Raw genomic sequence first — 25945 nt, 5'->3', positions numbered from 1 at the left:
CCTTGATTCTGAAGTAAATGGGTGATAGGTCCAACTATATCTTTATATGGAGAATACCGACAACGTTCGAGGAGGGAGAACGTATTTAGAGATTGGAGGTCGTGGAATTGTGTGCAGATGCATCGTCGGAACTTCACGGCGCTATGCCAAGGACAGAAACCGAAGCTTTCATTCAACTCGATAATAAGGCAGTGTTTATCACACAAGATACACGATGAAAGATTATAAGAATAAACCAAAATGTCCGAAATAAAGAAGGGGGAATGCGAGAGTGTTGAAATTCTCGTTGCTTTTTCGTCTGATGCGATTGTTGATGATTGGTATCAATAATTGATATGCAGGTTGACGCATACGCCCCACATTGCTGATCCGATGGCTTATGCACCTACATATGTTGACAACCCCTCATTATTTTCAAGGCAGTTTATATCTTTAGGCTCTCAAGGGGAACCGAGGCAGGCCCCCAGATCTTGTCAGAGATCTTCAGGTAGAACCAGAGCCAAACGCTGTTTTTTTCGAGATACAACCTTCCACTCATAGATCCTTTCGGGGTTTGACATGTAAACTCATCACTCCTCTTGCTATAATCCATGCTCAGAGGCATAGAAATCTCAGTATCCTTCGATTCCACAACAATATCTGCCATCAAACCGCTAAATTCAATATCGCCGCAGATCTGGAGCACAGAAAAGATTTAGCTTCACTATATTTAGGAGAGACTTGCAGCGGGATGAAACTTACAGTCACATCTCCAATACTCGTAGTGATAATTATATCGATATTCTCCTTGCTCTTTTTGTAATCCTCTTCATCAAGCCGGTGGGTGGTTATTTCATCTCCAAAACGGGAGATAGCTTTGATGTGCACACTTTCAGTGAGGCCTTCCGGAGTGTATTCTTTTTCGACAGGTCCAACGATAGAGCCCGATTGTCCTGTTTCGATATTGTCCCACTGAGCTATTTGCACACCATCTCTCGTTCCGCGCTGATATATTCGCTGGCCTTCCTTCTCAGGTTTTTCCCACTTAACTATATATCTTGGTAAGTATAGTAAGAGTAGAACCGTGGTAGGTTGCGATTATCAAACCTTCAGGGGCCATTATCTGTGGTTGAGTGAGAAAGATAAATAAAGGATTAGAAAAAGAAAAGCAGGGGAGGAGGGATGAACGGGAGGAGGGAAGGGCGGGGGAGTAGAATTAGTTATAAGCACAAGATACTCCGTACATCGCAAGGCTTCCCTGCTAAGTGATAGATCTGATGCCCTACCTTCCTTTTGGCTACATAATTCACATTCGGCCAACTTATACCGCCCTTTCAGGTCACACAGTTATGTATCTGCTCTATGCCCCACCTTTCGGCTATATATGTCACATACCTATGTCCTTTGGCCAACTCATACCGCCCTTTCGGGTTATATAGAATGTCCGGGTCTATCCCCAAATACGGTAGTAAATATTGGCATTAGGGTTTGGGAAACAATTGAAGAGTGTAGGTGGTGACACCACTTTCGGGACGTAGTGTACAGTTCTGATTAACGTATACAAATATTGCGTATCAATATGGAATAAAAGAAATAATGGAATAGCTGAAGATCATATGTAGAAAACTGGCTTTCGTGCGTGTTGTGTTCATCATTAGAAGACAAACGAGAGTGGTTAGTCGTAGATACCAATCAGTGCGGCAACGGCGAAAGCCACGGTAGATTTGCAACTTCTGTTCAAAAACACTATTATAGAATAGGTCTTAAATCAACAAAAATCTGGGCTTAGTGGTACTCTGGACACTGCTAAGAGTGCGCAGTAACAGCGTGCAGGGTTGACTCGGCAGTAGAGCTTGAGTGATGTTACCAAAAATGGATACCGTGGGTTTTCAACCAATAGGGTCTTACAATTGTAGTTTTTAGACTGAGGACAGCTAAGCGACGCCCCCTTCCATCTGCAAAACCCCACGCTCTACTAAGGTACTCAGGTCGGGAAATATTTGTTCCATGCCTGACAAATGATAGTACTTGTTCGGTTCCGCAGCTCGTTAGATTCAACAGGTTTTACGGCTTTTAACATGATTGTGAGGACTAACTATAGTATCGACCGGAAAGGTACTTAACATTAAAACGAAATGGAGACCTGATATTAGGGTTTCTATACCACTTGTATGGGACGCAGTCCCAAAAGCGACAGCGGCGATGATCTCTTTGTTAAAGTCGGCGTATTCGGAGGGCAAGGGTATGATGGGGACTCAAGAGGAAGGCGACTGTCATCAGGGTATCTACGCGACGTGCCGCAAATTTGTTTACAGAAGGTTGCAGGTCTAGGACAATGCCAGTTCTTTGCTCATTACTCTTGCCTCAATAAGTATTACATATCTATGATAGTGCAAAAGAAAAGTGGGAAAAGAAGATAGAAAAAAACATCAACGTCGCCATCCGTAAAGAAACAAAGACGGGTCAACAGAAGACAAGCCGCATTAGTACAGCAGGTATTCGGAAAGAAATGACAAGGGAAGAGGAATAAAATACATGTTAACATGGCAGAGGGTAATGAGGTACAGACTCCGAGTCAAAGAAGTCGCAGAATGAGGTGCAAGAGATGGATAGGTGTGATCGGGTCCCAGAAAAAGGCGACGGAGAAAAGGAGAATGGCAGTGCGGTGTTTTTGTATGTCACTGGCCAAAAAAGGGAATCACAGTTGAAATCACGCGAGATGGAATGCAACTTTTTAAGAACCAATTTACTCGGGCTTCTTGCCGACCATCAGGTACATGGGGGTGAACAGGTTCTTCTGAGCGCCCTCGACCAGGCAGTCAGCAGCCAGGGCAAGGCTGTCAGCGGTCTTCTGCGAGCCCTTGGGGAACAGACCGATGGTCTCACCGGCACCGACGAGGCGGTGGGCAAGGCCACGGCCCCACCAGGTCATGCGGGCAATGGTGAAGAAATCCCAGACGGAGCCCATGTGCTTGAACGAACCGGCCAGCGGGTAGTACCAGGGGGTAGCATCGGGGCGGGCAGCCAGATCCTCGTGGTGGAGGAGCTCGAAGCCAGCGTCGCGGATGGCCTTCAGGCCCTCGGAGATGGTAACCATGTTGGAGATACCGTCACCCTGCTCGATACCGAGACGGATACGACGGTGCTCGGGGTCATCGTTGTTGTACTCGTCAGTCATGAGCCACTCGTAGACACCGAACTTGCCGCCGGGCTTGAGAACACGGAAAATCTCGCTGTAGACACCAACCAGCTCGGGAGCGTGGACGGTGGCCTCAATGGCGTAAACGGCATCAAAGGTGTTGTCGGGGAACTTCATCTGCATGAAGTCACCCTTGACGAAGGCCATCTTGTCGGACAGACCCTGCTTGGCAGCGTAGTGGGTAGCGCGATCAATCTGGTAGTCGTTGTTGTTGAGACCAGTGACGTGAGCACCAGAGAACTTAACCATCTCACGAGCAGGGCCACCAACACCACAGCCAACATCCAGAACCTTCATGCCCTCGGTGAGACCGGTCTGCATGGCGAGGTAGTGCTCGTGACGGGCGATGGCCTGGTTGAAGGGCTCGCCGTAGGCGAAACGGCAGAAGTGGAAGGAGGAACCCCAGCCGTACTCGTAGAAGTCGGTAGCCAGGTTGTAGTAGCTGTTGCAGGTCAGTAAATCATGTATCCAAAGTGGAAGGCCTCCGTCTTGCGCAAAGCGCAATTCCAAAGAAAACAAACGGGGGTACGTACTGTCGGGTCAGGGTGGCGTATTCGGCACGACGAGCCTGTTTAGGGATTCAAGTCAGTCAAATGGTCAATTCAAACTCAATGCACCAAGTCTATCTCAATAACATACCTCACGGGTCTCAGCAGTCTCCTCCTCGTGGCCCTTGTTGTCCCAGTGCTTGAAGTACTCGTCGACAGCAGCCTTCTGGGCAGCATTGTCCTTTCCGCGCAGGGCAGTCAGACCGCCACGGACCTTGGCCGACTTTCCGTGCATGGCCTGGTTGAAGGCAGCATCGCGCACAACGTCCTCGTGTTCCAGAGCAGTGGGAGCCATTGTGAAGAATTGGGGGTTGAGGTGGGTATTAAAAGGGGGGAATCCGAAGGTGGAGGAATTGGGGGAATTGGAAGGGGAAAAAGGGACAGCGGTCCGTTAAGTAATAAAATAACAGCAATTGGAGAGATCCAGAAGCTGTGGAGAAGCGAAGAAGAGTGAGTTTCAAACAAGAGAGAGAGTGAAAGGTGGTCAAGAAGGAAAAAGGATAAATAGGGTGCAGTCTTGAAGGGACCAGGACAACTTTTTGGCGGACAGGAAAAAGGCCAGAACCAATCACGAACCCCTGAATCGGAGGGGCACAGGCCAGGTCAACTGCCAGCCAATCATGTGGTGTTGGTTAGCTGGCGGGACTGCGAGTTTCCGGGCGGTGGCTGCGTCGGAAGGAAAAGACCCCGGCGATATTCTTGGGTGACCTGATCTTGCGGGGAGGATGATAGACAAGATAGACAATGAATGAGGTCAAGATTAGGATATAGATCATCTAGACAGATATGTCGGATACTTTAAGGCTTATTCCGAGATTCTATCAGATCACCCCAGTCTAATGGCCTGGATTTCTCATCAACACATGCAAAGAGGCGCATCTCTGCACGCCGATCACGTGCTACACCAGCCACACACCGCCACCGTCTATCGATAATCAGGCTCATCTTTGTTCGGCTTCTTCTCGACTGAACTCCGAGAGTACCTCCAGCTCACTCCACCACTCCACCATGCCTCCCCAGATCAAGCATGATCTCAACCGCTCCGGCTGGGAGTCGACAGACTTCCCGTCCGTGTGTGAGAATTGTCTTCCCGAGAACCCATACGTGCAGATGCTAAAAGAAGATCACGGCGCCGAGTGCAAGATTGTAAGTTTTTGCGTCTTCCTCAAGCTCGAATCAACACACCCAAGCTAACACATCATGTTCAGTGCACTCGTCCCTTTACCATCTTCCGCTGGAAGGCTGACCGCACCTCGCGCCAGAAGCGTACCAATATCTGTCTGACCTGCGCGCGTCTGAAGAACTGCTGTCAATGCTGTATGCTCGATTTGTCATTCGGCTTACCGCTGCAAGTCCGCGATGCCGCGCTCAAGATGGTCGCACCTGGTCCCGACAGCTCGATCAACCGTGAATACTATGCGCAGAACCATGAGAAGGAGATCGAGGACGGAATCGGTGCTATCGAGGAATACGAGAAAACAGATGACAAGGCGCGAGAGCTGTTGCGCCGCCTGGCCAACAGTGAGCCATATTACCGGAAACCCCGCCGCATCGAGGGACCCTCATCAGCAGCGGGCGAGGAGGGAGAGGAGGCTGGCCCATCAGATCAACCACGGACACAATCTCGCTATGGAAATGGACCGGGTCCGGTACGCACAAACGAGGGACGTCTTGGGAATAGATTGCCTGGCCGTGGAGGTGCCCGTGGAGGTGCCCGTGGAGGTCGCGGTGGTGGCCGGGGTGGCCGTCCATTCCCCAGCACTGCGCAGTTGCCCCCATCAGCGGAAGACATCAAGCCGCCTGCCGACCCCAATGTGACTTCGCTATTCATCACAGGTGTTGAGGACGATCTCCCAGAACACTCACTGCGCTCCTTTTTCGCCGAGTTTGGTCAATTGCGCTCACTCGTCTGCTCCCATCGCTCGCACTGCGCTTTTATCAACTACGTCAACCGTGCCGACGCCGAGACCGCTGCAGAGAGTTGTCAGGGCAAGGCCGTCGTTAATGGTTGCCCGCTGCGCGTGCGCTGGGGTAAGCCTAAGCCGTTGGATAACATGGACCGTGAGGAGCGAATCCGAAATGCTCGCGATGGCCGAGCGGCCGCCGGTCCAGCCACAAAGGGGGCTCCTGGCAAGAAGGCGATCACAGCGGCCGGCGAGGGTGCCGGTCAGCAAGAGAAGAGTCAAGGCTACGCTGTGGCGCCACCTCCGGGTTCGGGCCAGGTCCAGTACGCCAGTATGTCTGGTGACTAGACGGCGTACAAAATTTCTATTTCTTTCGAGTTTAGGTGATAATGAGGATGACAGTGGCTTGCATGATGCGGATTCACAAAGCGGGCGTTGATACGGAATTGGTTCCTGGTTCTTGTTTGTATGTATGTGTATGCAGTTCTATCGAAATCGAAAATACCCCGAGACGCCAAAAGTGATATGATACAAAGAGTCGGGTATATTATAATACATGTTTCGGTCCACCGTAGCTGGTAATTTTTGCTTCCTTTCCTTCCGTGCACCCAGTGCCCGTCAGGGGACTCTGGGGTCGGAAGTCAGTCATCGCTCGGAGGTGTCTGCAAGGTGGCCGATGGTGAGGTCACGCGAATTAGGAAGAGCAGGCCTTGTGGATCTTGACATCCTTGTCGCCGACTTTAATTGAATCGTTGTCGCCGCGCTCGATCTCGTCGTGGATGCGGAGTTCTAAATGCGATCAGAGTTAGCCATAGGTTCGACGATAGAGGTCCACCCTGCACAAGAAAGCTGCCAGCAATGGACCCTCCCCTATGGGGACACATGATTCCACGTACGCCACTTAGCAGACTCGTCGCCATCCTCCCGGGCGCCCTGCACCAGGTTGTGTCGCAAGATGTTGGCCACCTCGATGGCGTGGTTGATCTGCATGCCGGTATCGATGGCAACACGGCGGTTCTGGTCGAAGTTACGGCGGGCCTCCTGGCGAGCAGCAATCATCACTCGTAGATCATCTAGGTATAATATGTTAGAACTCATAATTGACAGATGTATAGCGCAGGGTGATACGGAACCAACCTCTAAATGCGACCCGGGTAGCGCGCAGGATTTGCCGGTAGGCGCTCAGGGCAGAAAGACTGGGGGCAGACATCTTGAAATATTGAAACAATCAGCAAAAATCAATTCCGGTAGGTTGTAGAGCGAATCCGACGCCAGTTGAATCAAAGACGCAGGTCATGAAGCATTGAAGCATAACGGGATTATCCGCGTTGTGATTGGCGGGCGGCCATCTGTGGCAGAAAAAAAAGACAAGCAAAAAAACCCAACCACTCCTCCCACAGACGTTCGAGACCCTCCCATTCACACACTCTCTACAATGGCTTCTGTGCAGGTTGTCAACGTTTCCCTCCCGTCCTTGCCTTCGGGCTGGACTGCCGACAAAGACTTCAAGGCTGTCGGTGGCCTCTCTGCTGCTATTCAGCGCAACATTGAGCCCGTGGGCCCGCACTTCCTTGCCCACGCTCGCAGAGTATGTTTCACCATGAAACGGTTGCCTGTTGATGCGGGCAGCAATGATTTCCCTTTCTAACAAACTTATAGAAGCGTCATGCCCGCACTTTCTCTGAGGATGAGCGCATCCAGGCTCAGCAGAACGTCAAGAAGACCGAGGATGAGGAGGATGAGGACATCTCCGAGGATGAGGACCCCATGATGCTCGCCCGTGATGCCAAGGACTGGAAGGTCGGTTCCATCACCTTACTTTGAAGCTGTCTTCTGTCATGATACTAATTCCCTTCCAGGCCCAGGACCACTACGCCGTTCTCGGCCTGACCAAGTACCGCTGGCGCGCTACCCCCGAGCAGATCAAGCGTGCCCACCGCAAGAAGGTTCTCCGCCACCACCCCGATAAGAAGGCCGCCATGGGCCAGCGTGATGAGAACGACAACTTCTTCAAGTGCATCCAGAAGGCCACCGAGCTGCTCCTGGACCCCGTCCGCCGCCGCCAATTCGACTCCGTCGACGAGGCCGCCGACCGCGAGCCTCCCAGCAAGAAGGATGTCCAGAAGGGCAACTTCTACAAGCTCTGGGGACCCGTCTTCAAGGCTGAGGGCCGCTTCTCCAACAAGCAGCCCGTTCCCCAGCTCGGCGATGAGAACTCTACCCAGGAAGAGGTCGAGACCTTCTACAACTTTTGGTACAACTTCGACAGCTGGCGCTCGTTCGAGTACCTGGACGAGGATATTCCCGATGATGGTGAGGGCCGTGACCAGAAGCGTCACACCGAGAAGAAGAACGCCAATGCCCGCCGCAAGCGCAAGTCCGAGGATATTGCCCGCCTGCGCGAGATGGTCGATGAGTGTCTCGCCTTGGATGAGCGTATCAAGAAGTTCAAGCAGCAGGCCCGTGCCGGCAAGGACGCTAAGCGCAAGGCCAAGGAGGAGGAGGCTAAGCGTTTGATTGAGGAGCGCGAGCGCGCCAAGGCTGAGGAGGAGGAGCGCAAGAAGAACGCCGAGGAGACTGCCAAGGCTGAGCGCGAGGAGAAGAAGAAGGCCAAGGAGGCCGCTAAGAACGCTGCTAAGAAGAACAAGCGTGTTCTCAAGAGCTCCGTTAAGGACGTCAACTACTTCGCTGACGGCGAGGCTTCCCCCGCCCAGGTTGACACCGTCCTAGGTGATGTTGACCTTGTCATGAGCAAGATCGATGTCGATGAGCTTGCTGAGCTGGCTTCCCAGCTTACCGTCGCTGGCAAGGACAGTGGTGCTGTTAAGGCTGCTTGGGCTGCTGAGTCTAAGCGTCTCGTTGAGGCTGGTAAGCTGAAGGATGGCGAGGTTAAGGCTTTCGCTTAGATTATAGATTGAGGCTGGCCTGGTACATGGGCTGGCTGGTGATGACCGTTTCCTCTTTGATGTCCTATAGAGATGAATGAATTCCTTTGGAATGTTTCCATAACCGTCCTCATCGAAAACTGTAGTCGATACTATAAACTTTGTTCGTCGGTACGTAACCGAACATACCTATACTATGCACCGAGTATGTGAGTAGGTCCAAGGTGTCTCGGAGGGTGAATATTCGTTGCTGAGAAGGTCTGGATTGGAATCCCAATTAGGCAATAATCAGGGTTTTGACTGGATTCCAGGTCAAACAATCAACTCCCCCCTCTGATGGCCTAGTTGGTATCCACCATAAATTGGTGAACCACAGGTGTGCCCTGGAGGAAAGGGCAAACAAAAGAAGAAGAAAAGTACTGGGCCAGTGTTGACGCTTCAAGCTCCACGGACGGCCGGGCACACCCCTAGGTGGGAGAAGCTTTTTGTGAGTTTTTTTGAGTTGATATTATTTTTTAATAGACTATCTGGAAGATATCTATGTTTTATTAATTTTAATTCTTGAATAGCCCTTTTGACAGTGTTAGAGGGTTAAAAGGGGTTGCTTTATGGCACTGGGGTGGGATGGCGATGTTTGTCGGTGTCCGTGGATGAGGATGCACTAACAAGGCGAAGTATATAGGGCATGACAAGGTTGAGGGTTCGATTCACGGAGGTGGAGAATTTATTAATATCTGATTTTAAATGTTTTGGCCTTTAGGCATATGGATGGGAATGGGAATGGGAATGGCTTGATACCTATCGGGGTTGTTCAAGCTGAAATATATATCGGTAAGCTGGACTACTTGGTGTTCGACCACGTCTAGATAGTGCCAACCTGGAAACGATTCCCCTCCACAATAATATACACCTGTAGCACCGCTTGCCTAACAATCCATATCTCTAGACAACACAAACTGAAAGCAGATGCTAATTGTTACTTCGAACTTCAGATATGTAAAGAGTTGGACCCCTTAAAAAGAACCGGGATTACGTTATCGGATTGCAAACTCGGCGGACCCACACCGATTGGAGTAGATTCCCGGTCCGGGCCCGTCTCAGCTCTGGGGAAATCTACAACTTCCCGTCTACATCCATCTCCGACAGATAAGACCCCAGTTATGCCACCAGACAGCCAAGCAGAACAACCTCATTATGTTGAGCCAAATGAGCTCTTACCAAGGGATTACAACTGGACATATGATCAAGACCCTGGAACATGTGATATTTTTACCGCGGATAGTTTCCATTTGAATGGTTCTGGCTTTCATGCAGGGGGTCTGATTCACCCCCAGTCATTGGATACTTCCGATCTATGCTTCCTCGAAAATACATATGATGCTACCAACACGGCGCCGGCAATTCCTTTCATGGGACATGAATTGGGAAATGATAGTTTTCCTGCTTCGGTATCTTCTCTGGATGGATTCTCGGATATGATGAATGTGTACTCCGGTACAACGAGCCCTGGAAATGGTCTACTGCAAGACACGCCCAATACTCAACTGTTGGATGGCTTTTCATGGAACTGGGAATCAAGCCCTGGTGTCAGCGATCCGATCCCGGCCTCGGAACCCATTGAACAACCGGCTCCAGCATCTCTCTCGCAACAAAGACCTGCTCCTGCGCCCCGTACCAGAAGTGGCCTACCACGACGCAGAAGTCGATATCTTGTCTCGCAGCCTGTCCAAAGGACTCCTCCTATCCAAGTCCCTGGAGCGAAAGAGATGGATCCTATGCAACGATGGCAGGAATCTCCGCCCGAGGATGAACCGGCTTCACTCACTGCAATCATGAATGCCATGGACGAGATGCCGAACAATCGCAGCCCCGGGCAAGCGCATGGTACCAGACCGACCAATGCCTTCAAACACTATCGTCAATCTGCCTCAATCACGAGTGGAGAATTCAGTGCCTCTTCTGCTGACTCGGCATGTTCATCGGCCGGACGGTCGACACCCCAAAGCAGCCGCAGCCGCAGGTCCAAGGGACGTGTGGCTAAGAACAAAGCGAAGCCGTGGAACGATACCAAACCACGGATATTTTGTTGCACCTTCTGCTGCGACCGCTTCCGGAGCAAGTATGATTGGGTGCGCCATGAAAAGTCTCTACACTTAAATTTGGAGACGTGGTATTGCGCCCCTCAAGGCCCGTCCGTATTCTCCGAGACGACCGGTCAAGAACACTGCGCATACTGCAATGCTCCGAACCCTTCTCGTGAACACCTCATCGAGGAGCATAGTTATGAAGAATGTCAGAACCTCTCCAAGGCGTCTCGCTCATTCCGACGGAAGGATCATCTCGTTCAGCATCTGCGTCACGTACACCAAGTCAACACCGTCCCGCTCATCGACGAATGGAAGAGCGAATCCAAGAATATCACATCAAGATGTGGATTCTGCGATCAAAAATTACTTGACTGGGACGAACGCATCGAGCATATCGGTGATCACTTCCGCTCCGGACTCACCATGAAAGACTGGAAAGGCGACCACGGCTTCCCACCCTCCATCACGGCACAACTAAGAAACGCATTCCCACCCTATCTCATCGGCACCGAGTCCGAAAGCATGATCCCATTTTCCTCGACTAATGCAGCTGTCCGCGACCACTACGCCCAAATGTCTGCTCGAGTGGAGGCATCAAAGGGCTATGGGAATACAGGACAAGAATCTGCCGCAGCTGGTGCCGGTGCCGGTGCTGGCGCCGCCGATGCGACGAAGTTACAATTTGATAATTTCTTGGGCAACTTTACGCGCCATTTGGGCCAGTTTGCCAGACAGCAGATGCAGAATGGGGTTATTCCTACGGATGAGATGTTTCAGCAAGAGGCGAGGAGAGTGGTTTTTGATTGTGGGGATGAGTGGGATCAGACTATTGCTGATAATCCACAGTGGTTGTCTTCTTTTCGGAGGTTACATTGTGAGAATGGGGAGGATGGATCTAATGGCTGATTTGGGATATAGAATGTATAAATGGATAAAGGGGTTGCTTTCTCATTTTGGGAGCTTTGATTGGAAGATATCGTCATGTCAGACTTTTTATGGGAAGGACTCAACAATGAGTCATTCCACCTAGGGGTTGAGGTCGAAAGATTTCAAGGCAGTATCTACCGATTCAAAGATCGTGAACCTTCCGAACAATTAGCACCCATCTAATAAAATATAGTAAGGAAATCAACTCACCAAATCAACCCAAACACCCCCAGCAAACCGACACTCACTAACCCCCCTCTTCTCAAATCCACCCTGCTCATAAAACCTAACCAAATAATCATGCGCAATCAACACAACACTCCTCACACCACTCACACTACCCATTTCCTTGATATACTCAATATACGCCTTAACCAAAGCCCTCCCAATTCCTTTCCCCTGAAACTGCGGAATCGTGACCACCGAGTGAACAGCGACATTCTCACCCGCGGGATCATTACCAATGACCTGTCCATCGACAATGACGGGTTCGTTGACGGGTAGAGAGTGCCAATTCTCTGGCATACCCATCGATGCTTCTGTGATTGTGTTGGAGGATATTCTTGCACCGATAACGTGGCCGATTTGTTGGTCGATGCCGGTTTGGGTTTTTATGAAGAGGCCGAGGCTTAGGGGTGGGCAGGCTGTGAGGCGGTATTTGAACTGTGAAGTATTTAGTGGAAGGACTTCATTGTGGGGGATATGTAGGGGTTTGATGGGGTTTGTACCTTTTCTTCAGAACAGCGCTCTTGTTCGGGGAATGTGCTTTCGACTGCGACGCAGGACTTTACGTCGCTGATGGTGAGTAGTCGGATGTATGCGTTGAACCCTGATAAACCCGGGCATTGCGTGATGTGATCGCTTGGAGACATTGTGAAGGTTTTGCTGGAATCAAAGGAATTGAGGGAATCAACTTCATGTGGATATTTGTAGAATCTGTACGCTTTATGCCTCTTATAGAGTTGTCTATAGTGAGGTTTCTCGCATCTATTACTCATACTTTATGCCCCCACATTTCACGCCCTTCCGCACCCTACGCCCTGGATGTGCGGAGTCAGGGTCCTGTCATAGCGATGATGATTGGAGCACCTTTGATTGATGGTGAAAAAATTTAAAACCGAGATGGTAGTGAGTAAAATGCTTATACTTTATCTAAGTAAGCCAGGCGCCTGTGGTGACAACTTAGACCGTGTCAGCGTTTCCAGGAGCATGGGCCTTGCTTCCACCACAGGAAATGACACGCAATGGATGGAACAGTCACTTTAGTCAATTGGTCAAGGTGATTGAAATTCCAATCATCGAGAGTAAAAAACAAGTCATGACGACGAGGAAACAAATGAAAGTTTTATTTTAAACCTTTGCGCTTGCTCCAGGAGCTACGAGATTTCAACTGGGATTGGCGTTATACCTAACCCCTTTTCAACCAGAAGTGGACGAGCTTGCGGGACTCGAGGGAGGTATCATTAAGATTTTCTTTCAAATGTAGTTGCTATACAGGCCCTAATGAAACTGGAAATTATCTAATCGCCGGAATCAAAGACCCGCTGAAGAGTTGCGATGCAGACTGAATTGAGACGGAACAAAGACGTCTGCTCTTCTCTTCTATGACTGAATATCGACGAAAATGACCTGTAAGTAAGGCCCTTTAGGGTGAAATGTAACTTAGATATAGTAACCATCCTGACGGTGATTGAAGGTCAATGTGTAGAAGGTTTGGCGAGCCATGATGTGTGTTGACGTGTCACAAGTAAAACAATGTCAAGCGAGATATGGGTGGCAGGCATTGATCAAGAAAACAGGGAGACCGACATGAAGTTGTCTTGAACAAGGATTTGGAGAAGGATGAAGGTCAAATGGGAGTGGATGAATTGGCCCAAATCCTGGGAGGAAGGACGGAGGGTCCATGGTGGGCGTGATCCGTGTTCATATTGGACTGCGCTAGATTCTGAGATACATAAGTCGATATACGATCTAGAGGACACTCGGTAACTCTTACAATTTTGGGGTTCATTTTAGGTTTCGGTGAATTTGGAAACATGGTACTCGAAACAGAAATCGTGGAACGAGTGGGAGGCGTGCGCATGTCGTAGGCTCAATTGAAGGTCTGCTCTCTAATTCAAGCCCCTTGGATTTTCTGCTGTGCCCCATAGTGACAGATTACTCAAGAAATTTGACGTACAGCACGGCTGCCAGAATTTCGTCCATGATGTCAATCGCTGGGCAAGATGGCTGGAGTTCGACTGAACTAGACACGATCGACAGTGTGGAGTCGCATCATGTGGAGCGTGGCACTTGGGAAACCGGCACATTATGCGTCTTCGGCCGGAAAGCTGGACTTGATTTGCGGCCTGGTTCTATTATTCGTGAGGTTAGTGGTATGACTCGATTTCATCTCGTAGTTTAATTTTGGAAAATTATACATAAATAAGAAGGGGAAGTGATCGACATATGAGTTGCTTGGTTGGCTGAGCGGACGTAGGCCTCGCGGGACAGGGTCTTCTTAAGCAAGCTCATAAATCCTCATGCTTTCCAAGGTTACTATAGGACAAAGGTCTTACTTTGTAAGATATAGAAGATACCAAGTTTCGCTTCCCATATTGCTTTTCGTTTGAATTTTATGGCCGATCCTCAAACCGCAGTCACCTAATTCCCTGTCCCATTCATCCTCGTTGAACGATTTCAAACTCCAGGAGTACATCTCTTGAGAAATAATCTTCCCAGTTGCAGTCTCGATGACGCTCAACTTGAACGAGTCGATCAATCTGTCCTCGTTTCGCAAAGTTGTTATCGGAGACTTATGATACTCCAGATGCGGCCATCGCTGGGAAATCTTTCGCATCTCAGTCGCGTGGGAGACTTGTAAGTTAGGGATGTCTTGTTCTTTGGAATCCAAGCTGTCTTCCTCCTTCAAGATAGAAATGGCAGCGACAGGATGGCGTGTTCGGGAATGATCTGTTTTGCGAAGCGCTTTCACGACTTGTTGTAGATACCTCTTTTTTTCACCCGGCGCTGTCAAATGTCCAATACTGCCTGCCGCAAAAATGATCAGGTCGACTGTATTTTGAAGTTCTGGGTTGTCATCAACAAAGCTCGCCGCCGTAGTATTGCGCCATATCAGAGTTGTCGAGGGTTGCAATTTCATTTCCAGAAGGCTCTTGGCGCGCTCAATCATCGCTTGACTATGATCGATACCCCAGATCTCGATTCTGTCTTGATTTTCCAGGGGCTTTTTTGTTTGTGCATGCGATTCCATCTTTCGTAATATCCCACGAATGACTCGACCCGTGCCTGTCGCCATGTCCACTACTCGCAGTGGCTCCTGAATGGAACTGTTGCTCGATAGGAATGGGGATAGTAAGCTGAAGAAGAAGTCGTCATCTTTTGCCAGTGCAGTCGGACCAACGATATCTTCAACCCACATGTCGTAGAATTCGGCCCAGTAGGGACTAGTGTAAGCATAGCTCTGGCCGTGAGTGGTTTGTTGCCCGTCTATCCCCATTCTGCTGCACTACCGGTACAGTACTTAGTGTTTTGACGAGAGTAGACAGATTCATGTTGATTTTTCAAATAAGTGGGATATATAGGTACTGAATTGTGGTCTAGAGCGGGGGTGTCTGACTCTTTATTACTCATGCTCCAGTCGTCCAATCACAATGCTTTGCATCGGGCTGGATACGAATGGCTTTCTTCGGATTGTGCTGACTCGCCAAATACGAATACTTAATGAAGAGCAGTTTGATGGTGTCGTGTTGCAATGTCACCTTGAATTCGTCTCAGTTATGCATTACGGTGGTATAAAGAGTTGCGTGAAGACTGGGTCGCACAGACGAGCCCGTAACAGCGGCCAACCTATCAAATCTGTGCGTGAACAGGACACTGTAGACACAGTCGTATCGGCTATCGAACAGTCTGTCAAACATCCCTATTTAAACAGGTCCTATGTTCAGAATCCCAGTGACTGTACTCCAAATAAAAAAACCTAGCTTGTGGCAAGCATCTCGTATATCAATCGAAAACCTCTCTCGGTCGAGTCTGACCGGTCTCCACCGCCACAACAAATATAGAAACAATTTGATCACAACTCCAGCCAGGAACCCGAAACTCAATATTTTCCCTCGCATCCAAATAATCTCGTGTCTCGATCTCTAGCATTGTCGAGGAACCAACTCAACCCCACCGGACTCCGAAGACCCTGATGGCGATCGCCTCAAACTCTCCTCTAACGGCGTGCTCGAAGGATACGTACGCCCGGTACGCGTAAGAAGCGGAGCATCGAGGGGCCAGCCCCACCAACCTCGAATGGTACCCGCGACGATCACCGTGTATGATCTCATCGGAATGGCGGTTGGCAGGGTGAATAGTGGATTTCGATAGAATTGAGGACTGTGAAATGCTGTCTGCTATTTCGATGTCTTAATCACGTTGTCAAGGTTAGACATGTCTTGTGCTATTCGAGTCTCTCACCTCAGCGTGGCGTGGGTATAAGTTTTAGCTGTGTGGAAGCACTGCCAAGCCCAAGTATACGTACACATGCAGGAACTGGCTGCGTGCTTGGCGGGCTGACGATCGCCGGCTGATCGCTGAAACATGGTGGCTAGGGACTCGGAGTGCAGGAGTCCAGCACGGAGAGGTTGGGGGTCGGGGGTGGTCGGTGCTGAATTGTTGCTCCCGCCACTGAAGAAGCCAAGTTATTAAACTGGGGCTTGGCTGCTGTCAGTCCACTTTTTTTTTTGTCTCTGCTCCTCGGTAGATTCTCGATTCTTTTATCTAGAAAGACCCTGGATTTGGTCGCATCATATATCATTCTGCTTTGATCCTATTGCTTTTCGTGCTGTGGTCTTGGTATGTTCCCTTGGCTAATATGAGGAGCTGGATTTTCTGGATGTCGCTAATAATACATTGACAGGTCTGCCTTCGTTACTAGACTATTATTCTAGTCATCTCTCGTTACAATATACCATTTTCACCACGACCACTCTCATCACAACCAACATGCCCTCCTTCTCTCTCCGCGCCCTCACGACCGCCGCATTCCTCTTCACAACCACAACAACCGCCTTCCCTCTCTTCCCAAGAGAAACCCAATGGTCCTTCAACCTCTACCCAACACAAGCCTGCAACGGCACCGGTGAGCTCCACGCCGGCAGTGGAAGTACCGGCTGTCGCGCGCATCTGGACAGCGTCGCCTCAGCTTACACACTCAACACGGTCGCGGACGGTTGTCGCATCGAGTTTTACGATAACACGATGTGCGATGGAAACGAAATTTCTGATCTCGCGGGGCCGATGACGACTACACAGACGTGTCGGGTGCCTAATTTGCAGCGCCGGTATGCTTCGTATCAGGTTACTTGTGAGAAGATTGAGGTTTGAAATTGAACTTGGAGATGGATATGCATTTGATTTTGGATTTTGGGGTTCATGGTTCTGAATATGGAGTTTTGGTTATTTGGGAAAGGTTAAACATTTCGGAGGATACGATGTGAACGATTTGATATCCTCGGGCTGGTTCCTGGGGATTACTGTTAGCGATAGACAATATATGATTACTGGGATATAGATTTTGCGAACTGGGTTGCACGATTTACACAGTTTCCGCATGCGTGATTACCGAGAGTACATAACCCTCAATTTGATACATGTAGACTCGATTCTACCTCAAATCCTGCACGCAGCATACGAGGCCTTTTGGCTTTTCAGGTAAATGATCCCAATGTAAATTCATCTATCCATCACATCGTATACCTAGCAGTGATTGTGATTGGCGAATACTGGGTGGACACGAATAATCTCAAACTCCGATCCGCATCCATCCACCAATCAGGGCTTGAAGAATGACTGGGGTGATCGCGGCGGCACATCCTGCGGGAGGGGTTAAGTTTCGAGAAATGCAACGCCTTGTTTCGTCTTTAAGGCCTTGATCATGTCGGAATTGGATGTATTGAATTTGAAACGAGTAAAGTGTACAGAGTGCAGGTGAATACGTGGTGACTGCATAGACATGATTGATGATCGGCTAATTTGGCCCTGAATTAGAGGCAAATACGCGGGGAGATGTGATACATCTGGGTATCGCCGCTGTACAGGGAGGGAGATGGGAGTCGACTCCAGTCTATGGGATGCAAGAACAATTTTTCCCCGGAGCAGACTTCAAGTACTAATAATCTGAATCCCTCTAATGCCAGTCCTATATTCCGTACTTCTCGCTCATAGGCCATATTTCGGCCACTTCTCTCGGCGAGAACCACTGGCCTGAAATTCTCAATTCCCGTTCATTGAGTCCGTCGTAGCCGACCGGGTAATGTAAGTCGGAAGTGACTTCACCATCTGGCCGAGAACGAGTAATGTAAGTAGTACTGGAACAAGTCAACTGTCAATCGCCTAGGTTCGGATATATGAAAATACCCCCTCGTGTAGACAGCTAGCTACACTCAGGTATCCATCTCTCGTCAGCCATCAGTCAGCACCTACCATTTACGGACTTTGTATACAACTCGGCACAAGTCTTATCCTAGATATTAACAAGACAGGATATTCATACGCCTCGTCATAAATGCTCATTGGTGAGAAGGATCTAATCATGTTCATTAGAGTTGTCAGCCCTCGGAGGTAAGTCAGGGTCTGGCCCGAAACGGCAGTTCTCCGAGCATCCCTTGACTCGCCGGAAACGGCTGTCGATGACATGATTCTGATATTTGCCGTTTAAAAATGGATGCGCCGCGCACAATTTTGTAAGACGAGAGAAAAAAGACATGTTTAACGAGATGTCGGACAAACCAGAGGTTGAGGCTGTGCCTGCGGTGTCGTTTTTCGACCCTGCGCTGAAGGAGGTTCGACGCCGGGTGTACTATCAGTGGTGTCGCACTTGTATGTCGAGATATCAATCTTTGGTTATTCTCTGGGGAAATTTGAAGACATGGACTAGTCACAAGCTAACAACATCTCAGTGTCCATTCTCTGCATCTTCGTGCTGGCCGTGCTGTCCATCTTCTGGGGTTCGCAATATAGCACCGAAAGCAAATATACCGAGCTCAAAGTCTGGGTCGTCGACTTTGATGGTCAAACAGACGACTATCGGGCAAGCAATCCTCTTGTCGGACCTGCCGTTGTCAACACTGCAAAAGAATTCATCGACACGCCCGCGCTCCATCTAGGCTACATCATCAAGAACGCCAGTACCTTCGACAACGACCCCTGGGCCGTCCACCAAGCAGTCTACGACGAACATGCCTACGCCGCAGTCATCATCAACCCCAACGCGACAGCCCTCCTACGTGCTGCAGTCACCCAACAAAACACCAGCTACGATCCCACCGGCGCCATTCAAACGGTCATCATCTCTGCTCGCGATGAAAACACATACTACAGCTACGTCCTCCCAGACTTGACCACATTCCAAAGCGCCGTCCTCGCCTCATTCGGTCCACAATGGATCCAAACTCTCACCACCAACAAAACAAACCTCACCACCATCCCCCCACAAGCCATAAACCCAGCAATCGGCTTCACAAACATCGACCTCCGCCCCTTCACACCCGCCGTCGCCGCACCAGCCGTCACAATCGGCCTCATCTACCTAATAATCATCGCCTTCTTCAACTTCCCCTTCCTAATGCCCATCCACGCCCAACTAATCAAGCCCTCCGCGGGAAACCCACCCCTAAAGATTCCCCAATGGCTTATCTGGCGCATCTGCTCCAACATCGCCGCCTATTTTTTCCTGAGTTTCTTCTACAGTCTGGTTAGTTTGGCGTTTGGAATTCCATTTTCGAATTCGCCAGCTCCGGATACGGTTTCTGCGAATAACCCCAATGCTTATGGAAAGGGCTCGTTTGTGGTGTTTTGGATGCTGAATTGGGTGGGTATGACGGCTTTGGGGTTGCCGTGTGAGAATATGGCAATGGTGCTTGGGTTCCCGTGGAGTTCATTTTTCTTGATCTTTTGGGTTATTACGAATGTGGCCACCGGGTTTTATGCGGTGGAGTTGGCGAGTGTTTTTTATCGGTGGGGGTATGCTTGGCCGTTGCATCGAAGTAAGTGATCTCCACCTGATTCGAGTTTGATGAGGGAGATGTGCTAATCATTCTCGTCTTTTTTAGTTGTTGAGGCACTCCGGACTATCTTGTTCGGGACGCATTCGCGGATTGGACTCGATTTTGCGGTCCTGTTTATTTGGATTGCGGTGTCGATTGCGTTCTTCCCGGTTGCGACCTTTATTATGCGGTGGAAGATGAAACGGGGGTTGGCGTGAGATGTTGAGAAGCATAATGATGATGCTACATCTACTCCATCTACGATGGGCCTCCGCAAGTATAGGACTCGGAGGTCTTATCCGCAGTCCCCATTTGCAACATTTGGTACTCATGCTTTCTGTACCTTTGTACATACGCTCCCTACTGATAGACTCGTTTTACACTGTCCAGATAAAATATCCAAAGAACAATTCCCATACTCAATAATGTTTAAAAACAGAAACTAGATATTCTGGAGACCCCAATCTTATTCAATTCAATCTAAATACTCTCCAATCAAAAACAATATAATAAGCTCGAGACTGTACTGGATAGCACTGGTACCTACTACCAACACCATCACCGACCTTATTCGGCCGGCTCACCCATCTCATTGAGCTTATCCTTGGCACCGCGACGACCCCCCCTCACTGACACGAGGGTTATGCATGGCACTAGTGCGATCAGTAGACGTTCTGTTTGGGGATCTTTTCGCGGAAGACCAGTTTTTCGTCTTGGGAGGGCTGGTGTACGTACGCTTTCAGTCCACGCTTGACATTCTCCTCGTGACGCTCCTCGTCGCTCCCGTAGTTGGACATCTTGTCGGCTTCTTGCTGGGCGTGGGCCCGGGCTTGTTCCGAGACGCGGGGGTTGTGGGTTGCTCTATCGCAGCAGGAGTGGTTAGTCTCAAAGTATGAGGGGAGAGATAGGTAGAGAAGGGAAGTGTAGGGAGGCTTACGCCTTGTAACCCCGCAGCTTGTTTTCTTGGCTACCACCACTGTTGCGGCCCATGTTTGATGGTGATCGGGATGGTTTGGAGTAAACCTTCAATTTTGTTTTTGTTTTGTGATTTTTTTGGTTTTGGTTATGATAGCTCCTGTTTTTGGTTGGGAGGGCTTTGTGCATAAATTGATGGGTTTAAGTATTTGATTTGGTGCGCCACGTGTGGCCAGGGTGGAGGCGGAGGTTGACGTTGTGGTGATGATGGGATGACATGTTCATCTGTGGTTTTTTGGGATCCGTGGAATAGGGATGAACGGGTAAAAGATGTGACTTGGAGATGTTTCGATGGTGGTGGTCCGCTGTGGCAGAGGGCGATGCTTCTAGACCGGCATGGAATATTGATTGAGAGGTATGATATTGATATGAAGTGGCATATATGAGGTAGGACTGAACCTCGGCGGCGATATTGTAGTTGAATGGATCTGTGAGCTTGAAAAACGAATGATGTCAGCCAGAATTCGCGGTATATGGTGAATGAAGTCATATTTGGAAATTTGTTGAATACATGGCCAATATATGGAGTTGTTGTGGGCATACCTCCTCTTATTATCATAGGACAAGACGAGTGACTATTGCAAACCGTAGAACGATAGGAAGAAGTCCAGAAACACAAAGACTAATGAGACTCATCATCTGATGCCTGTATACATAATTGAGCTCACAGATTTGGCATTGGGCTGTGATAAGCTTTTTAGCTGACAGGTGCCACTGCGGGAGGCAGGAACGCCTCTCCATCGCGCTTGCCTTTCTTGGGATTTACTCCTTGTACCCGTGCTCGAATCCTAGCCTCTGAGTGGCCGGATCAGAAGTATGAGCGTCGAATCTATCTCAAAAGGTTGCGGCTCTTCACCATCGTTACCCAACCAGTGACACAACAATACAAGGAGATACAACCACAATATTCAATACAACATCTCTTGTTTGTTTGTCTCAATATTTCCTTCTTCCTCCTTTTGGCCCCGGCAACGGTGTAACCGTCATCGCTCACTCTCACTCGGTTACCCTCCGCTCTCTCTCTCTTCCACGTTCCTTTTTCTCTTTCTTCCTCCACCCTCCTCCGACCTTCTCTCTTCCTCTTCCCTACCACCCAGCTCACCTTCCTCACACTCGTTTTCACTACATCAGCCTCCAATAACCCATCATCATGACGTCGCACGCCGTTGACCACGACGTCGAAGCGGCTCCTCCCACTAACAGCGAGCTCTCGTCCGTCATGGACCCGAACGAACGCCGTCGCGCCGCCCTGGCTCGCATCGACGAGGCCAAGTTCGGCTGGTACCATGTCCGCGCAGTCATCGTTGCTGGAGTCGGCTTCTTCACTGATTCCTACGACATCTTCGCGATCAATCTGGCTGTCTCCATGCTCGGTGTCGTTTACTGGCAGGGTGCCAAGTCCGGCGCTGGCAAGCTTCCTTCCAGTGCGGACACTGCTATCAAGGTCGCAACCTCTGGCGGTACTGTCATCGGCCAGCTGTTCTTTGGATGGCTGGCTGACCGCATCGGCCGAAAGCGCATGTACGGCATCGAACTCATGATCATCATCTTGGCCACCCTGGCTCAGTCGCTGTCCTCGGATTCCCCTGGCATGTCCATCGTTGGCGTGTTGATCTTCTGGCGCGTCGTCATGGGTATTGGCATTGGTGGTGATTACCCACTGTCGTCCATTATTACCTCGGAGTGAGTTCCCTTCACGTCCCCTCGCGAGGCATAATACCCTGCAATGTTTTTCCACTTACTGACTTGGTCTGAGGTTTGCTACCACCAAGTGGCGCGGTGCCATGATGGGCGCTGTGTTCGCGATGCAGGGAATCGGCCAATTTGCCGCAGCAATCGTCGCTCTCATCGTCACCGCGGGTTTCAAGGAGTCCCTCATGACTGCCAAGGATGTCGCCCACTGCAGTGGTGTCTGCCAGCTGGCAGTTGACAAGATGTGGCGCACCGTCATAGGCTTCGGCGCGGTTCCGGCCTGCTTTGCTCTCTATTACCGTCTGACTATCCCCGAGACTCCTCGCTACACCTTCGATGTGACCCGCGACATCCTCAAGGCCGACGAAGACATTCGTGCGTACATCAAGGGTCACCCAGAAGGTCACCCTGATGAGATGCAGCGGATCCGCGTTCTGCGGAATGAGAGCATCGAATACCTGGCACCCAAGGCAAGCTGGGCAGACTTTAGAAAGCACTATGGTCAGTGGAAGAACTTCAAGATTCTTCTGGGTACTGCCGGTTCCTGGTTCTTCCTGGACGTTGGTAAGCTTGATCCACCAATCCCACCAATTCCAACACTCCATTGTTTGGCAGAACTGATCTAATTTTATCTTCTTATCTATAGCCTTCTACGGCCTCGGTCTCAACAACTCCATCATCCTGAGTGCGATTGGCTGGACTGGTGGAAAGAACGTGTACGAGACTTTCTACCGCAACGCTGTCGGAAACTTGATCTTGGTCTGTGCTGGTGCTATCCCTGGCTACTGGTTCACTGTCGGCACCGTGGACACTATCGGCCGCAAGCCAATTCAAATGGCCGGTTTCATTATTCTGACCATCATCTTCTTCGTCATCGGTGGTGCATACGATTCCCTGAAGACGCACAATGGTGGCTTGTTGGCGCTGTATGTGCTGGCCCAGTTTTTCTTTAACTTCGGCCCCAATGCGACTACTTTCATCGTGCCCGGCGAATGCTTCCCAACTCGCTACCGCTCCACCTCTCATGGAATCAGCGCAGCCTCCGGCAAGGTCGGTGCCATCATCGCACAGTGCGTCTTTGGTCCCCTGATCCACAAGGGTGCCAAGCCTGGCTCTGGCGCTTCGCCCTGGCTCAACCATGTTATGCAAATCTTCGGTGGTTTCATGTTCTGCGGTGTCCTCACCACTTGGCTGATCCCCGAGACCAAGCGTCGCACCCTCGAGGAACTGTCTGGTGAGGATCACGGTTCCATCCATGAGAGCCTGACCACCCACCCCGCCGAGAAGCCTGAGGAAGGCACCGTCCCCAAGCAGGTTCCTGCTACCACCACTGTGCAGGGTGAGTAAAGGGCGCAGTGTAACGCAACACTGAACTCGTCCGCACACTACCAAGGACAAGTTTGGTCGCAGAGGCAAATGGCATACTCACGATGAGGATGTTTAATGGGTGGTTTGGTGGGAATGTCATGCGATCAACTAGCGGGATCGAGTCTGCGTTTTGTTTCTGATTTTCGCATGTTTGTGCTGGAGGATTTGTTTAGATATCTCAGGCCTGGTGTCGAAGCCTGGAGATATCCATTTGATTTACCATAGTATCCATATGCGGGCTTGCTTGCTATGCTGGATAGCTAATGCAGTGGTACTGGATTAATTCGCTAATGTAAACAAAATGTTCAAACAAACCTTCATGTATTCTTTGTAGACTAGCTTGTAGATTCTGTGTCTTATGTCTGGAATGGGCATATGCTGCGATCGAAAAGGGGTATCGCAGACAACGTCACTGGGTGATTCGGAGCATTTCCGTTGGACTTGTGTAAGGGTGAGATACTACCATACTACCACGTGAGATTGCACGTGTTTATTGTGTAAGTGGGCTTGTTTCTGTATACCGTTGGTGTGATTTTGTTTTAATGATTCATAATGAGGGATGTATGTCCAGGTTTATCTACTTGTTCTGTTGGGGTGAGGGAAGATAATTCATGTGTTCAGAGGACTATGGGTAGCAACCTGGAGTAAGAAGTATGGGAACGGACGGAATTTTAGTTGGTACGCGCTTCATTTATGCATGATGTGCTGTTGAGTTTGTCTTGCATAATGAAGATGTATGATCGTAATCCTGATGTACTAATCATTCTGTACCCTGATGCTCAAGATCCAGTGTTATACTACACCCGGCCGTCGATTACTCACCCGCCCCTATCAAACCTGACTCTTATACATCCGGTGAGATGTACTCGAGTAGCTGTACTGTTTATGTACACTCAAGTTCCTTCACAGTCGGAATATCACTCCCTCCTCCGCGTGCTCAAACTTCAACATTTCGTCCCGTGTAGAAGGCATGTAGTTGACCAGATCGGTATATCACATCCAGTGTCTTCCATCTGATACACCCGAGTGTTTGTACAATGGTATGCACCATCAAAGCACATTCTCATCATCATAAGCAGCTATAACACGCTCCTTCCAAGACACCTTCCTCTTCTCCAATCTCTTTACCTTTTTATCACCGATATTCTCCTTAAGTTTTTCTTTCCACTCGGTGACTGCATCTTTGCTTGTTTCATATGCGAACATGGCAGACACAACGATCACTAAAGGGACAAGGATATACCATGGTATCTTGGGGGGCTTGCAGTAGCGTTTGCCACCGTTTGGGGGTTGGTTCGGACATGCTGGGGTTTAAGGGGGGTGGTTTCAAATTCGATGATATTGGAAATTTGCGATAAGTGGATGTCGTTTTGCTTGGCTAACTTCGAGTGATGCCGGCCTTTATATGTTGATTTTTTTTGGTTCGATTGCGATTTTTGGTGAGGCTGAGATCGATACAGGTTGGTAGATACTTGGGGCGGGGCAAGGCCGACTGGTGTGACAGGGTTGTAAGATTATTTGGTGAGAACCTTGATTGAGTGATTGTCTATGATATTATTCGGACAAATTATTTTAATTCAGATTGCTTTCAGACATATCGCACGTTGTCATTGCAGTCTAGCGAGGCTGTGACCGATGGGAGAGATACTCGTGGAGTGGAGTTGAGGCCGTGGGTTTTATGGGGTAGTTGGATAGAGCCCCTTCCAGCCCTCGACCTCATCTATTCGATATTCGATCTGAACCCATCGACCATACCCGATATTCTTTTGTGTATTCCATAACTAAAAATTGACGATTCAAGAATACAAGCGTTTGTTAGGAGTCGTTCGCAGATAGCTTAATCTCCTTCTCGGCTGCCTCTCGCTTTTGCCTTTTCTTATTCTTCCTCTTGTCCTTCCAATCGTGAACTTTCTCGCTGCCCACCACCCATAATAAGGTGACGGGCACCACAGGAATGAGAACGAGCAGAAGCGGAATGGCGATGTACAATGGCACGGGGAGAGTGTTGACATAACACCTGCCACCTGGTTGCTGAGACATAGAGGGTTCACGCGTTCAATGCGGAAAGATGTGAGTATCTGACTGTGTTTGGAAGTCTGGGTTGCTGAGACTAGATTCCTAATTGTCTTTTGTGTGCTGGATTAAGAATTGGCAAGGCTGATCAGGGGGCGGGGTAAGGTTGACAGGGTCCGACAGGGATTAGATGTTGGGATGCTTGGCGAGCAGGGTATTCAATAGATCGACGATATCATACTATATGCGCCTAGAAATCCTTTAACGCAAGATACTACACTAACCATATAACGCGCATAGTTGTTGTGGCCCGGTGGCTCTGCGGTGGAAGGTAG

The 25945-nt window shown here is 49.6% G+C and overlaps 14 protein-coding genes across 14 annotated transcripts; 7 read left to right on the top strand and 7 right to left on the bottom strand.

Moving 5' to 3' along the window:
• Positions 1-424: 424 nt before the first annotated feature.
• Positions 425-1099, bottom strand: N7473_008814 (uncharacterized protein; the record flags this gene model as incomplete). The annotated part of the gene is made up of 3 exons (XM_057154754.1): positions 425-676; positions 742-1028; positions 1087-1099. The coding sequence occupies 3 exons, from the start codon at positions 1097-1099 to the stop codon at positions 425-427; spliced, it is 552 nt and encodes a 183-aa protein (XP_057005884.1).
• Positions 1100-2725: 1626 nt separating this feature from the next.
• Positions 2726-4021, bottom strand: erg6 (sterol 24-C-methyltransferase; the record flags this gene model as incomplete). The annotated part of the gene is made up of 3 exons (XM_057154753.1): positions 2726-3620; positions 3712-3746; positions 3818-4021. The coding sequence occupies 3 exons, from the start codon at positions 4019-4021 to the stop codon at positions 2726-2728; spliced, it is 1134 nt and encodes a 377-aa protein (XP_057005883.1).
• Positions 4022-4734: 713 nt separating this feature from the next.
• slt11 (Pre-mRNA-splicing factor ECM2) lies at positions 4735-5978 on the top strand (the record flags this gene model as incomplete). Its single annotated transcript, XM_057154752.1, has 2 exons — positions 4735-4872; positions 4935-5978. 2 exons carry the CDS (start codon positions 4735-4737, stop codon positions 5976-5978), a joined length of 1182 nt encoding a protein of 393 aa, XP_057005882.1.
• Positions 5979-6324: 346 nt separating this feature from the next.
• On the bottom strand, positions 6325-6840 carry N7473_008811 (LYR motif-containing protein; the record flags this gene model as incomplete). Its single annotated transcript, XM_057154751.1, has 3 exons — positions 6325-6419; positions 6527-6703; positions 6768-6840. 3 exons carry the CDS (start codon positions 6838-6840, stop codon positions 6325-6327), a joined length of 345 nt encoding a protein of 114 aa, XP_057005881.1.
• A 225-nt stretch (positions 6841-7065) lies between these two features.
• Positions 7066-8536, top strand: N7473_008810 (putative ribosome associated DnaJ chaperone Zuotin; the record flags this gene model as incomplete). The annotated part of the gene is made up of 3 exons (XM_057154750.1): positions 7066-7218; positions 7290-7430; positions 7490-8536. The coding sequence occupies 3 exons, from the start codon at positions 7066-7068 to the stop codon at positions 8534-8536; spliced, it is 1341 nt and encodes a 446-aa protein (XP_057005880.1).
• A 1139-nt stretch (positions 8537-9675) lies between these two features.
• Positions 9676-11508, top strand: N7473_008809 (uncharacterized protein; the record flags this gene model as incomplete). Its single annotated transcript, XM_057154749.1, has 1 exon — positions 9676-11508. The coding sequence occupies one exon, from the start codon at positions 9676-9678 to the stop codon at positions 11506-11508; it is 1833 nt and encodes a 610-aa protein (XP_057005879.1).
• Positions 11509-11671: 163 nt separating this feature from the next.
• On the bottom strand, positions 11672-12401 carry N7473_008808 (uncharacterized protein; the record flags this gene model as incomplete). Its single annotated transcript, XM_057154748.1, has 3 exons — positions 11672-11686; positions 11740-12192; positions 12258-12401. 3 exons carry the CDS (start codon positions 12399-12401, stop codon positions 11672-11674), a joined length of 612 nt encoding a protein of 203 aa, XP_057005878.1.
• Positions 12402-13735: 1334 nt separating this feature from the next.
• On the top strand, positions 13736-13933 carry N7473_008807 (uncharacterized protein; the record flags this gene model as incomplete). The annotated part of the gene is made up of 1 exon (XM_057154747.1): positions 13736-13933. One exon carries the CDS (start codon positions 13736-13738, stop codon positions 13931-13933), a length of 198 nt encoding a protein of 65 aa, XP_057005877.1.
• A 150-nt stretch (positions 13934-14083) lies between these two features.
• On the bottom strand, positions 14084-15028 carry N7473_008806 (class I SAM-dependent methyltransferase; the record flags this gene model as incomplete). Its single annotated transcript, XM_057154746.1, has 1 exon — positions 14084-15028. One exon carries the CDS (start codon positions 15026-15028, stop codon positions 14084-14086), a length of 945 nt encoding a protein of 314 aa, XP_057005876.1.
• A 1493-nt stretch (positions 15029-16521) lies between these two features.
• Positions 16522-16902, top strand: N7473_008805 (uncharacterized protein; the record flags this gene model as incomplete). The annotated part of the gene is made up of 1 exon (XM_057154745.1): positions 16522-16902. One exon carries the CDS (start codon positions 16522-16524, stop codon positions 16900-16902), a length of 381 nt encoding a protein of 126 aa, XP_057005875.1.
• A 1379-nt stretch (positions 16903-18281) lies between these two features.
• Positions 18282-19780, top strand: N7473_008804 (SNG1 family protein; the record flags this gene model as incomplete). The annotated part of the gene is made up of 3 exons (XM_057154744.1): positions 18282-18396; positions 18477-19562; positions 19629-19780. The coding sequence occupies 3 exons, from the start codon at positions 18282-18284 to the stop codon at positions 19778-19780; spliced, it is 1353 nt and encodes a 450-aa protein (XP_057005874.1).
• A 380-nt stretch (positions 19781-20160) lies between these two features.
• Positions 20161-20552, bottom strand: N7473_008803 (Con-6 family protein; the record flags this gene model as incomplete). Its single annotated transcript, XM_057154743.1, has 3 exons — positions 20161-20215; positions 20298-20423; positions 20500-20552. 3 exons carry the CDS (start codon positions 20550-20552, stop codon positions 20161-20163), a joined length of 234 nt encoding a protein of 77 aa, XP_057005873.1.
• Positions 20553-21687: 1135 nt separating this feature from the next.
• phoD (phosphate:H+ symporter) lies at positions 21688-23567 on the top strand (the record flags this gene model as incomplete). Its single annotated transcript, XM_057154742.1, has 3 exons — positions 21688-22220; positions 22294-22793; positions 22876-23567. Coding segments are annotated over 3 exons (1725 nt in total), but the record flags the coding sequence as incomplete, so codon positions are not given.
• Positions 23568-25412: 1845 nt separating this feature from the next.
• N7473_008801 (uncharacterized protein) lies at positions 25413-25637 on the bottom strand (the record flags this gene model as incomplete). Its single annotated transcript, XM_057154741.1, has 1 exon — positions 25413-25637. One exon carries the CDS (start codon positions 25635-25637, stop codon positions 25413-25415), a length of 225 nt encoding a protein of 74 aa, XP_057005871.1.
• Positions 25638-25945: the final 308 nt, after the last annotated feature.

This window comes from Penicillium subrubescens, assembly GCF_028828155.1.
Source record: "Penicillium subrubescens strain IBT 31985 chromosome Unknown utg000006l_segment0_segment0, whole genome shotgun sequence".
Classification (NCBI taxonomy): Eukaryota; Fungi; Ascomycota; class Eurotiomycetes; order Eurotiales; family Aspergillaceae; genus Penicillium; species Penicillium subrubescens.
The sequence above is the reverse complement of the archived record's forward strand: the minus strand, read 5'-3'. Positions and strand labels throughout refer to the sequence as shown.